The sequence below is a fragment of the Podarcis melisellensis genome (genome assembly GCF_964234715.1).
Source record: "Podarcis melisellensis genome assembly, chromosome: 2".
In the NCBI taxonomy this organism is placed as follows: domain Eukaryota; kingdom Metazoa; phylum Chordata; class Lepidosauria; order Squamata; family Lacertidae; genus Podarcis; species Podarcis melisellensis.
Window position 1 is genome coordinate 13,985,602 of NC_138529.1, and position 12,757 is coordinate 13,998,358.

General features: G+C 46.4%; 1 protein-coding gene across 7 annotated transcripts in view; it reads right to left on the bottom strand.

Moving 5' to 3' along the window:
- The window catches only part of GLS2 (glutaminase 2), a 34,899-nt gene that overhangs the window by 6,047 nt on the left and 16,095 nt on the right, over positions 1-12,757 (bottom strand). For 4 of the 7 annotated variants that reach the window (XM_081898661.1, XM_081898663.1, XM_081898657.1 and 1 more), the window contains exons 7-15: positions 11,710-11,768; positions 10,625-10,657; positions 8,986-9,044; positions 8,684-8,750; positions 8,033-8,083; positions 5,106-5,282; positions 3,590-3,721; positions 2,772-2,879; positions 1,515-1,576 (exon numbers count right to left, since the gene is read on the bottom strand). In XM_081898661.1, coding sequence (XP_081754787.1) covers positions 1,515-1,576; positions 2,772-2,879; positions 3,590-3,721; positions 5,106-5,282; positions 8,033-8,083; positions 8,684-8,750; positions 8,986-9,044; positions 10,625-10,657; positions 11,710-11,768 — 748 coding nt within the window. The remainder of the gene's footprint in view (positions 1-1,514; positions 1,577-2,771; positions 2,880-3,589; positions 3,722-5,105; positions 5,283-8,032; positions 8,084-8,683; positions 8,751-8,985; positions 9,045-10,624; positions 10,658-11,709; positions 11,769-12,757) is intronic. The other 3 variants (XM_081898658.1, XM_081898659.1, XM_081898660.1) reach the window with 3 other exon arrangements.

Sequence of the window (12,757 nt, forward strand, 5' to 3'; positions counted from 1 at the left end):
AGTTCTGCTCATAGACCCACTGAAATTAACAGGCTGCTAGTCATGTATCTTGGGACGCGGGTGGCGCTGTGGGTTAAAGCCTCAGCGCCTAGGGCTTGCCGATCGAAAGGTCGGCGGTTCGAATCCCCGCTGCGGGGTGCGCTCCCGTTGCTCGGTCCCAGCGCCTGCCAACCTAGCAGTTCGAAAGCACCTCCGGGTGCAAGTAGATAAATAGGGACCGCTTACCAGCGGGAAGGTAAACGGCGTTTCCGTGTGCAGCTCTGGCTCGCCAGAGCAGCGATGTCACGCTGGCCACGTGACCCGGAAGTGTCTTCGGACAGCGCTGGCCCCTGGCCTCTTAAGTGAGATGGGCGCACAACCCCAGAGTCTGGCAAGACTGGCCCGTACGGGCAGGGGTACCTTTACCTTTTACCTAGTCATGTATCTTAATTTCAATGGGCCTACTCTGAGGAGGACTACCACATAGAGCAACTTAAACTATAGTCAGATAAACTAGATCCAACTGTTTTTTGGAGTCCAAAAACAGCTGGAGACCCAAGTTTGGGAAACACTGAACTTGATCAAGGATGGGGCACCTATGGCCCTCCACCTGTTGTTGGACTACAATTCCCATCATCCTCGAGGCCACTGTCCATTCTGGCTGGAGCTGATGGGTATTGTAGTCCAGCTACATCTGGAGGGCTACAAGTTCCCCATCCCAGGGTTCCAGGGTTGTAAAGACTGTAGAGAGAATAATTGGGTGCACTCTTCACACCTTTGATCAAATGTATGCTGCCAAGTGCCAAAAGAAAGCTGCAGAGATAGCGCAGGATAGTGCACACCCCGGGAAATAATCTCTTTCAGCGTCTGCCTTCTGGAAGAAGGTACAGGGTCATAAAGACTAGGACTAGCCACCTGAGAAACAGTTTCTACCCAAAAGCAATTCTGGCTTTAAACACGGTATAAGGAGTCTCTATAGGAGTATAATGGTAATGGTAAAGGGACCCCTGACCATTAGGTCCAGTCACGGACGACTCTGGGGTTGCGGCGCTCATCTCGCTCTATTGGTCGAGGGAGCCAGCGTACAGCTTCCGTGTCATGTGGCCAGCATGACTAAGCTGCTTCTGGAGAACCAGAGCAGTGCACAGAAACACCGTTTACTTTCCTGCCGGAGTGGTACCTATTTATCTACTTGCACTTTGGCGTGCTTTCGAACTGCTAGGTTGGCAGGAGCTGGGACCGAGCAACGGGAGCTCACTCCATCACGGGGATTTGAACCACCGACCTTCTGATCAGCAAGTCCTAGGCTCTGTGGTTTAACCCACAGCGCCACCCGCGTCCCTCTATAGGAGTATATTGTATTTTTAAATGGGGTTTCAGAGTTTTTAGGGGTTTTTGAATGTCTTATGTAGATTTCTCAATTTCATTGTTCTGTATGGGACAATGATAATAAAGATATTGTATCGTATATTCGAAAGGCAGTTCAAGAAATCTCTCCCCAGCACTGTCTTTCCCCTAGTCTGGCTGGCCCATACCTCCGAAGAGCAGAGACGTCGCCACTGTAGGCAGCAAACAGCAGGTTCACCACTGTCTTGTTCTGAAAGAGATGGAGCGAGGTGTTAAGAATGTAAGAAAAGTCTTACTGGATCAAGCCAAAGGCTCGTTCTCACTATGGTCAATGAGATCCCCATGGGAAGCCTGCAACCCAGGCAAAACAGCACTCTCCCTGTGATTCCCAGTAACTGAAGGCGATGCATAGCCCATGTGGCTAGCAGCCACCAATAGACTTATTCTCCATGAATTTGCCTAATCCTATTTTAAAGTGTTCTGAACGTTACGGAATGTGCTACAGCTGGGACTATTCGTATTCTCTGACTTCACCCACACAGTACAGTGGGGCCTCGGGTTAAGTACTTAATTCGTTTCAGAGGTCCGTTCTTAACCTGAAACTGTTCTTAACCTGAAGCACCACTTAAGCTAATGGGACCTCCTGCTGCCGCCGCGCCACCAGAGCACAATTTCTGTTCTCATCCTGAATCAAAGTTCTTAACCTGAAGCACTATTTCTGGGTTAGCGGAAGTCTGTAACCTGAAGCGTATGTAACCTGAGGTACCACTGTACTCAAAATGTTATTTCTAGTCCTCCTCATTTTGGAGGTGTTCAACACTCCCAACGTATGCATGTTGATTAAAGCAAAAAATAAACAAATTCCTTCCTGAAGCATCTTAGAGACCAACAAAGTTTGTTATTGGTATGAGCTTTCGTGTGCATGCTCATACCAGTAACAAACTTTGTTGGTCTCTAAGGTGCTACTGGAAGGAATTTTTTTATTTTGACTACGGCAGACCAACACAGCTACCTACCTGTAACTAAAGCAAAAAATGTTAGTATTTGTAATGTAATTTAATTGGGAATATATTTCAGATAATTGGGAATATATTTCAAATAATTGATGGTATTGGGGAAAGGAGGTGGCGGTTGGGAGCTGCATGGATATTTCTGTGAGTTATTTCTTGACTGAGAAGGTGAGAGGTGTGGGGACTTATCACTGAAGCTATCTGGAGGAGTTCTAAATAATACTTGTCCAGTCGTTGCCAGCCTGACAAGTTTTTATCCACAAAGCACCCAACAGCGTAGAATCCAGAGCTTATTATAATAATATGCTGACAGGTCACTGGTGCCATAGATAGATAGATAGATAGATAGATAGATAGATAGATAGATAGATAATCCCATCCCAAGCTTCACTTCTGCCCTCTTCCACTAAAATCTGTCATTATCTTTCAGACAACCGTTTCCGTCATTACTCTAACTTCGATTCCTTCACGGCGTGGGTCCATCTTGCGGGTGCAGTGCAGCAAGTTGTCGTAGTTGTGGAAGTTGAACAGCGAGACCAGTTCCTGCAGAAAGAAGAGACGAAAGGTAGCAGGGAGCATGCAAAGCACAAGGGAAAGTGGTCAGAAGTGGGAAGAGAAGTGTGAAGTCACAAGCAGAACATTTCACCATGAAACCTTCAAAGGGTTAAACCAGTGTTTACCAAACTTGGGTCTCCCGCTGTTTTTGGACTACAATCCCCATCATCCCTAGCTAGCAGGACCAGTGGTCAGGGATAATGGGAACTGTAGTCCAAAAACAGTGGGAGATCCAAGTTTGGGTTTGGAAGGTCTTAAATAAAATCTGAAGTCTGCAGCAGAAAAAAAAAATCAGGCAACTTCTAGATGTTTATAGATTATGCAAATGCATTTATAATAATAATAATAATAAGTTGTTTTATTTATACCCCGCCCTCCCCAGCCAAGACCGGGCTCAGGGCAGCTAACACCAGGTAAAAACAATTGATTAAAATACAACTTAAAAACAAGATTAAGCACAACATTAAAATGCAGCCTCATTTCAGTAGAAACTCAAATCAAATCTCCGCCTCAATCACCTTTGCAAGCTGGTGCCTCTGGCCCTAACTGTTCCCCTGCAAAAAAATTCACCACACGCCACTGGAATGGAAGTTGGAAGATGGACTGCATTGAGCCATCCCACCCAATTCAACCAGGTTGTTCTCACTGACTGCTTTATCAGCGCTCATTCTGCCTGTTATGTATGTGGGGAAACTCACCTGGCAAAACCCAATCCCCCTCGTGCTGTTGCCAACTTTATCCAGAGGGGGCGACAGACACATCACACCCATGACGTTGGGCACCACCAGCAAGATGGCGCCAGAGACTGCGGATTTGGCGGGTAGACCAACCTGAAGATGAGGAAGCAAAAGCGGGAGGGAAATTAGATGAAGGGCAAGGAACGAGCTTGCTTTTGAGCAGCACAGAATTCTTCCTCATGTTTTGTAAGAGCATATTCTTATGGATCAGGCCAGCGGGCCTTCTAGGTCAACATCCTTTTCCCACAGTAGCCAATCAGACGCCTATTAGAAGTGAACACAAGCAAGACCTGAACGTAATAGTAATAATACTAATACTACTACTACTACTACTACTAATAATAATAATAATTTATTATTTATATCCCGCCCATCTGGCTAAGTTTCCCAGCCACTCTGGGCGGCTCCCAATCAAGTGTTAAAAACAGTACAGCGTTAAATATTAAAATCTTCCCTGAACAGGGCTGCTTTCAGATGTCTTTTAAAGATAGGATAGCTGCTCCTTTCCTTCACATCTGAAGGGAGGGTTTTCCACAGGGCGGGTGCCATTACTGAGAAGGCCCTCTCTCTGGTTCCCTGTAACCTCACTTCTCGCAATGAGGGAACCGTCAGAAGGACCTCGGCGCTGGATCTCAGTGTCCGGGCTGAACTATGGGGGTGGAGACGCTCCTTCAGGTATACAGGACCGAGGCCGTTTAGAGTTTTAAAGGTCAGCACCAGCACTTTGAATTGTGCTCGGAAACGTACTGGGAGCCAATGCAGATCTCAAAACTGGTGTTATGTGATCCCGGCGGCTACTCCCAGTCACCAGTCTAGCTGCCGCATTCTGGATTAATTGCAGTTTCTGGGTCACCTTCAAAGGTAGCCCTACGTAGAGCGTGTTGCAGTAGTCCAAGAGGGAGATAACCAGAGCATGCACCACTCTGGCGAGACAGTCTGCGGGCAGGAAGGGTCTCAGCCTGCGTACCAGATGGAGCTGGTAGACAGCTGCCCTGGATACAGAATTGACTTGCACCTCCATGGACAGCTGTGAGTCCAAAATGACTCCCAGGCTGCGCACCTGGTCTTTCAGGGGCACAGCTACCCCATTCAGGAAAAGGGAATCCCCCACACCCACCCACCCCCTGTCCCCCCAAAACAGTACTTCTGTCTTGTCAGGATTCAACCTCGATCTGTTAGCCGCCATCCATCCTCCAACCGCCTCCAGGACCTTCACTGCCTTCACTGGTTCTGATTTAAAGGAGGGGTAGAGCTGGGTGACACAACCCTCTTGCAGTTTCCAGCAACTGGAATTCAGAATCCTGCCCCCTCCACCCCTCCCTTCGTACGCCCCTGCCTGAGACCCCCGGGTATTGAGCGATCTATAAATTCAATAAATCATCATTATCATCATCACATCCACACACACCCTCCAATACTGATGCACACATAATTGTCTCCCATTTGCAGCCCAGCAAAAGATACTGCAGACACTTACATGGAAGGCGAACTCTCCAGAGAAGTCATACATGCCACACGAGTGCATGAGGCTGAGGGTATTGCGGACAGCTTCATCGCTCAACACACACTCGCCTGTGATGGGGCAGATGCCACCATTGGCCAGTGTGGCCGCCATGACACTGCCGGACTCGCAAGTTACTTCCACAGAGCACAGCTTTGCAGGGTGGAGGGGATTAAAGGGAAAGGGGGGGGGAACAGGAGGAAAAATCGTTATTGTATCATTAACAAAGAAGCAATATTCAAAGTTATCAGAATCATAATAGGTTCCAGTGTCTAGAGCAGGGGTCAGCAAACCTTTTAAGCAGGGGGCCGGTCCACTGTCCCTCAGACCTTGTGGGGGGCCAGACTATATTTTGAAAAAAACAAAACTAAAAAAAAAACTACAGTCATACCTTGGGTTAAATGTGCTTCAGGTTGAGCGCTTTCGGGTTGCGCGGAGCGGTGACCCGGAAGTAACGGAACGCGTTAGCTCCGTGTTTTGCGGCTTGCGCATGTGCAGACAATCAAAATGACGTCGCACGCATGCGCGGGAGCGGCAAATCGTGACCCGCTGATGCAGGTTGCGTTTGCTTCTGAATGTGAACAGGGCTCTGGAACGGATCCCGTTCATATCCAGAGGTACCACTGTAATTCCTATGCCCCACAAATAACCCAGAGATGCATTTTAAATAAAAGGACACATTCTACTCATGTAAAAACACACTGATTCCTGGACCATCTGTGGGCCAGATTTAGAAGGCGACTGGGCCAGATCCAGTCCCTGGGCCTTAGTTTGCCTACCCATGGTTTAGAGCAGGCAAAGTCCGTTTCGGGGGCCTAATCCGGCCCGTTGGTTGGTTTAATCCAGCCCCTGTGGCAGTTTGTTTCCTGGGGTAAAATCCTAAAAAAAGGGTTAACAACTCTGGCCAGCCATTTGGTTGGCCCTCACGGCCCTTCACTTCATCAAATCTGGCCCTCTTTAAAAAAAGTTTTGACACCACTGGTCTGGAGCTATAAATTAGTCCCAGAAATGGACCCTGGACTCTATTGAGACATGACATTGAAGGGCACAACTCTCTGTTTAACACACAGAGAAAAATATGCCGTCTTTCCAGTTAAAAGACTACAGGTGGGAGATTATGCATTTGAAAACTCCCCATGTCAAAATCTCCCTTCATGTGGGAAAATATGGTAGCATATGTGGGAGAAATCCCTTTTACTGACATTCTAGGTACAATAGGTTTTTTACATGGATTGCAATTCAAACATGGAAAGCCAGTCTCCTCAGCTGCACTTTGAAGCAGTCTAGTCCAAGGTGGGCTTGACTATCTGTTACCTCACCCCACCCTTATTTTTGCATAAGCTCTAAAATAACCTTAGCACTGATCCCCAAATCAACTAGAATCTGCCTGATTTTGAGCAGTGTACAGATTGCTTCTAGGAAAAGAAGCAAAACTGGACTGAACTTTTGGTTCCGTCATGAATCACTAGCCTAGAAGAAAACCTAGAATTGAATTTCTAAGAATGCCCTCTTTGTAACAGAGTTGGACACTAAGGATTCAAATCAATATAATTCTATGGAAAGTTAAAACCAGGTTCCTCAAACCCCTTGAGGAGCAGACTAACCGTGGTGCAGGAATCTGTGTGTATGTGTGTTGCAGAATCTGCACCTGAATTTGTCCGTGCTTTTCTAGAACCAGTTGTTCAGGTGTTTGGGGAAATCTGTCTTATTGAGGTTGGCTTTTCATAACTGAAGTTATTGGGGGGTAGGCAGGTTCTTGTGATTTTTGAAAAACATGTTTTATCTGTAAAGACTGGAGTGCCCTTTCAGATTTCAGCTGGAGAGACAAAATTCACATTGAGGTTCAAGGCCTACTCCTGGAAATGTGTGTGTGTATAGTGGTACCTTGGGTTACATACACTTCAGGTTACATACGCTTAAGGTTACAGACTCCGCAAACCCAGAAATAATTGCTTCAGGTTAAGAACTTTGCCTCAGGATGAGAACAGAAATTGTGCTCTGGCGTCATGGCAGCAGCAGGAGGCCCCATTAGCTAAAGTGGTGTTTCAGGTTAAGAACAGTTTCAGGTTAAGTACAGACCTCTGGAACGTATTAAGTACTTAACCTGAGGTACCACTGTGTGTTTGTGTGTGTGTGTTTCTTGAACTTCCATTAAAATGAAGTAGGCAATGGTTAGTTATAACAAGCCAATAACAACTAACATAGGCCAGGGGAACTAGATACAGTACAGGAATACAAGATAATTTCGCACATAAGAAAATGAGCAGACTACGAGATAAATGAATAGCAGATTGTGACTGTCAGTGGTAAGAGTTTTGTTCCAGAAGGAATGAGCATGTATTACCCAGATGTGGCCTTATTAATGTGTGCAATAAATGGATACTGTACTACAATGAATAAATCTTGCTTTGTTAGATCAGTTTCTCTGCCAAAGCTATGTGCCAGACACACTGGAAAGAACTTTGGCCTGTATAACCTGTGGAAGTCTTCAAGTGTCTCACTATCTCCACTCTAGTGAAGGCCTAATCCTGGATATATTCAAGATTAAATGGCAAAAAAGCTGTGCATTTTAACCTGTGTTATAAAGCACTCCATTGGGAACAGCCCCCACCCCGCCCTCTCAAAACGGTGACCCTGCTATCTCTGTTAGCTATTAAGAATTGCTAAATAATCTATTCTTAGTATGTTTTTAAACAGATGGTTATTTTCCATTGAGATGCAGGTTACATAGTGTATTTGATAAATCCAGACATCCACAAAAAATGCCACACCCAGCGGAAAGATCTTGCTTACTCATCCCTCTCACGGATTACACTTTCAGCCTCGGATCCTCTGAACTTGGAAAATAACTCAGGAGGAACCCAAATTCCCAGCGGAGGAGGGGGTCCAGAAAGCCAACTCACCTGGAAGTATAAGTCGAGAGCTGCCGTCATGTCCGCTCCCTGTGGAAAGCACTGTGGCACAGGGAAGAAAATGAATACGGCAACATCAGACACTGGCAAGGATGGACCAAGGCACCCTCTCTCAACATCATCCAGCAACCCAAGATGGGTCCCTCACCTGCTGGAACAATGTTTCCCTGCCTTTACCCCATTTTCTAGGGGACACGGGTGGCGCTGTGGGTTAAACCACAGAGCCTAGGACTTGCCGATCAGAAGGTTGGCGGTTCGAATCCCCGTGACGGGGTGAGCTCCCGTTGCTTGTTGCTCAGTCCCTGCTCCTGCCAACCTAGCAGTTCGAAAAGTGCAAGTAGATAAATAGGTACCGCTCCAGCGGGAAGGTAAACGGCATTTCCATGCACTGCTCTGGTTCGCCAGGAGCGGCTTAGTCATGCTGGCCACATGACCCGGAAGCTGTATGCCGGCTCCCTCAGCCAATAAAGCAAGATGAGCGCCGCAACCCCAGAGTCGGCCACAACTGGACCTAATGGTCAGGGGTCCCTTTACCTTTTACCCCATTTTCTGGTTCTAAGTCTTGTATGGAATTTTAACGAAATACAAGCAACCAATAAAAAAATAAACAGAACTCCCTCCTCCTCTTCCTCTCCTTCTTACCTTTTTGTCTTTAAGATAATATCCAATGGCATAGTTCCGGTCTCCTGTTTCTTTCTCTGATTGAAACCTATTAAGACACACACACACATACACTCCTTGATTTCTCTCTCCAGATTCTGGGTTGCCCACCCTTCAGGAATTATCACTTACATTAAAAATGAGAGTTTCCTGCCCTACGTACCGATTTTAATCGCATCCACACTTTCTCAATTAAAAACAAACTCGCTACTAGCAAAATAAGCGTTATTAGCAACTCTTGCAAAAGCAACGCAGGATGCTGTTGCCCCTCCTGCTGGCCTTACGTGGTATTGCTGAATCCCACATACTCATTCCCGGCCATCTTCTTCAAATAATCCAGCACCTACAATCAAAGCAAGAAGGTCTTTCAGATATGTTTGTGATCCAGACCACCGCCCCCATCTCTCTTTAGCTTCCTTTCCTTTTCCTGCTTATTGAAATTGTCAGTCAGTGAACAGTTCTTTTCCTTCAGTGTCCATTTTATGTTACACAATATACAAGTACAGTGGTACCTCAGGTTACATACGCTTCAGGTTACATACGCTTCAGGTTACATACGCTTTAGGTTACAGACTCTGTTAACCCAGAAATAGTGCTTCAGGTTAAGAACTTTGCTTCAGGATGAGAACAGAAATCGTGCTCTGGCGGCACGGCAGCAGCAGGAGGCCCCATTAGCTAAAGTGGTGCTTCAGGTTAAGAACAGAAGAAGAGAAGAAGAAGAGTTTGGATTTGATATCCCGCCTTTCACTCCCTTTAAGGAGTCTCAAAGCGGCTAACATTCTCCTTTCCCTTAAGTATGGACCTCCGGAACGAATTAAGTACTTAACTTGAGGTACCACTGTATTACATAATATACTAATAGGCACCCATTAGTAGTAGTATTATTTATTCAATTTATTTATTAATTGAATAGAAGTATTCAATTAATTGAGTAGCAGCAGCAGTAATAATAGGCGACGGTGATGTTAGTCTACATGTATTAGCTTGTAGATAGGGAACTTTCCTATGGCAGAAGATGGACAGAGGGTTGCCATTGATAATAATAAGAAGAAGAAGAAATAATTTATACCCCGCCCATCCGGCTGGGTTTCCCTAGCCACTCTGGGCAGCTCCCAATAGAATACAGTCATACATCGTGATGAATACGCTCCAGGTTAAGCATTTTCGGGTTGCACTCTGCGGCTAACCAGAAGTAACACGTCCTGTTACTTCTGGGTTTCGCCGCTCACGCATGCACAGACACTCAAAACGATGTCATGCGCATGCACGGAAACGGCGAAATGCGACCCACGCAGTTGGGTGTTACATTCGCTTCAGGATGCGAACGGGTCTCCAGAATGGATCCTGTTCAAATCCAGAGGTACCACTGTATAAAAAACACAATAAATACATCAAAAATTAAAAACTTCCCTAAACAGGGTTGCCTTCAGATGTCTTCTAAAAGTCAGATAGTTGTTTATTTCCTTGACATCTGGTGGGAGGGCGTTCCACAGGGCGGGCGCCACTACCGAGAAGGCCCTCTGGCTGGTTCCCTGTAACCTCACTTCTCGCAGTGAGGGAACCGGCAGTAGGCCCTCAGAGCTGGACTGATGGGGGTGGAGACGCTCCTCCAGGTATACTGGGCCGAGGTTGTTTAGAAACGACCTCCAACTGGACCTTTCAGAAATATTGCTGTCGTTCTGCAATTTAGCTGAGGACAAACAACATTTGAAAGTACATCTCTGTGGGCCCTGCAAGTTCCTCCCACTCCAGCACTAGCTTCCAAGGGATTCTGGAATCCCAGACCAAATCAGAACTCAGGATTGTTTTGCAAAAGAAATGACTTTGACTGTCCAGTGAATAGGTTTCTGCCATCCTGAGAAACCTGGGCCTTGAGAAACTGTGAAATGGAGATTTGAAATAAGTGGCAAAGGCCACACTCACGTAGTCAAACTTCTCAGCTTTCTTACAGCCCATCTAAAAGAAAACAAGAAAAGGAGTCAGTTGAGTTATGAAAAACGTTTGAGTTGCATCCAGCGAAGTCCTGCTCAGAGTAGACTCAGTGAAATTAATAGACCTAAGTTAGTCATGTCCATTAATTTCAAAGGATCGACTCTGAGTAGGACTAACCTATATGACACAGCACCCACAGCACCCCTCACACTATGCCTCTGCTAACATTGGCTATGATTTTGTGTATCTTAGAGATACAGGTCAACCACAGAGACACCAGATCATGTGTTCAAATTTGAGGCAATAATCTGGATTCAGATCTTGATGCCATGGGTCAGTCACCTAACCTGGGAGTCCTTCCACAACTGCTGTAGTCCAGACCCCAGGTGAGGTTTACACTTTACTGAGGAAGAAGGGCCACACTTGGTTCTCAGCGCCATTCTAAGTTACAGCGCATTGTTAACAACAACCGCTAACTTGACTGAGGTACACCAGCATAATCTATAGTTTCAAAAAATGCTTGTCAGTTCACTCTGCATTTGAACACCTCTTAAAATATTGTAATTTTGCACAATCGTTCCTGAGACCAAGCAGCAGGTTTTGATCTTATGTTTGGATACAATCTGGGTGCCATTTTGAAACAAGATGCCCGACTGAACTTTTCAATAACTGCACTGATTTAAACCACCGATTTCAAAACTGCACCGGATTTTTGGCTTCTTAGAAGATCCAAGCGACACCAGGTAGAAAGCTGCTAGTTCACTAGAATCCTGAGCTGTGAACTTCATTATTCTATGGCTCTGCGATTCTGCTTGCTGTTGGGTGGCAACAAAGGTGATCCTCATGCTGTTATTCCTGTTAGGTTTTGTCCATGACTTGAGAACTTCCAAGGGAAAAAGTGGTTCTCAAGGTATGGACCACTTTCCTTTCCAGTTCATATTCTTCAGGACAGGGTTTGGTTGTTCCACAGGTGTGCTCACTCTACCCCCTTAATGTGATGTGCCCTCTTCTTTTTGTACTATCGAGTGCAGGGCAACCCAAGGCCACCTCTGGAACTGTGGCTACAGATGCCTTACCCTAATGAGAGAGCTGATGACAATGGCCCCTGCATTCACCATAGGGTTGTGGGGGATGCCTGGACGCAAAAAGAAAAATGCAGGGTTATTCAAACTTCATCTTGCTTAAGTCCATCAAGACAAAACCTACAGCCGGCCCAAGAACATAATACAGTATTGTTTGCCTATCCAGTTATGTACCAAAGGTGTAGCATGAAGATGGTACAACAACTTACTGAAGCTAAGCCACCCAGAGTGTAGTGATCAGATGGTCTCATGGTATTCCCATCTGATCACTATACAGAGTAGCTGGGGAAACCCAGCCAGCTGGGCGGGGTATAAAGAATACTGTAATTTATTATTATTATTATTCAGTAGATCTGAGACTGGTCAGTGCTTGGATGGGGAACCACCAGGGAGTTACATGTACAGGCTGGATGTCAGTGCAAGAAAATTAAATACAATCAAACCACAGTTGTCAAACGTAATCCACTCCAAAGGCCTGTTCGGCTTCCAAAATATTCGACAAGTGAGCTGCAGCTTCTGATTGGCTGCAGAAGCTTCCTGCACTCAAGCGGAAGCTGTGTCAGATGTTCAGCTTCCGGAAAACATTCGAAAACTGGAACACTTATGTCAGGGAACTGACATCGGAGCCAGAAGTGGAAGCAGGGCTCCCAAGCGATGCCGGAGAAGGGCCAAGCAGGGAGAGAGGGAACTCATCGGCTGGGGAAGGAAATCAGTGTAACACCAGGGATAAAGGGGGGCGGATGGGGGAATCGGAGAGGGGGCTCCAGGACTCTTCGCTGGAGACCAGCGGGGAGAGCACAGGTCCTCCGCTGCCCACACCCACCCTGCGCAGAAGACTTCCGCGCAGGGAAAGTAGGCGTAGACTTGGCGTCAAAGAACTTCTCTGCTGGAAGAAGTTCAAGAAACGCCCACTGACGGATTCTGCTAGCGACTGAACAGCCACGAAGTGAAGGGCTGTCCAGCCAGGAAAGGTTTAACCAGGCTACCTAGCCAGGAGTGGCGGCAGCTTACACACGAGCAACCCCATATAACCATTACAACT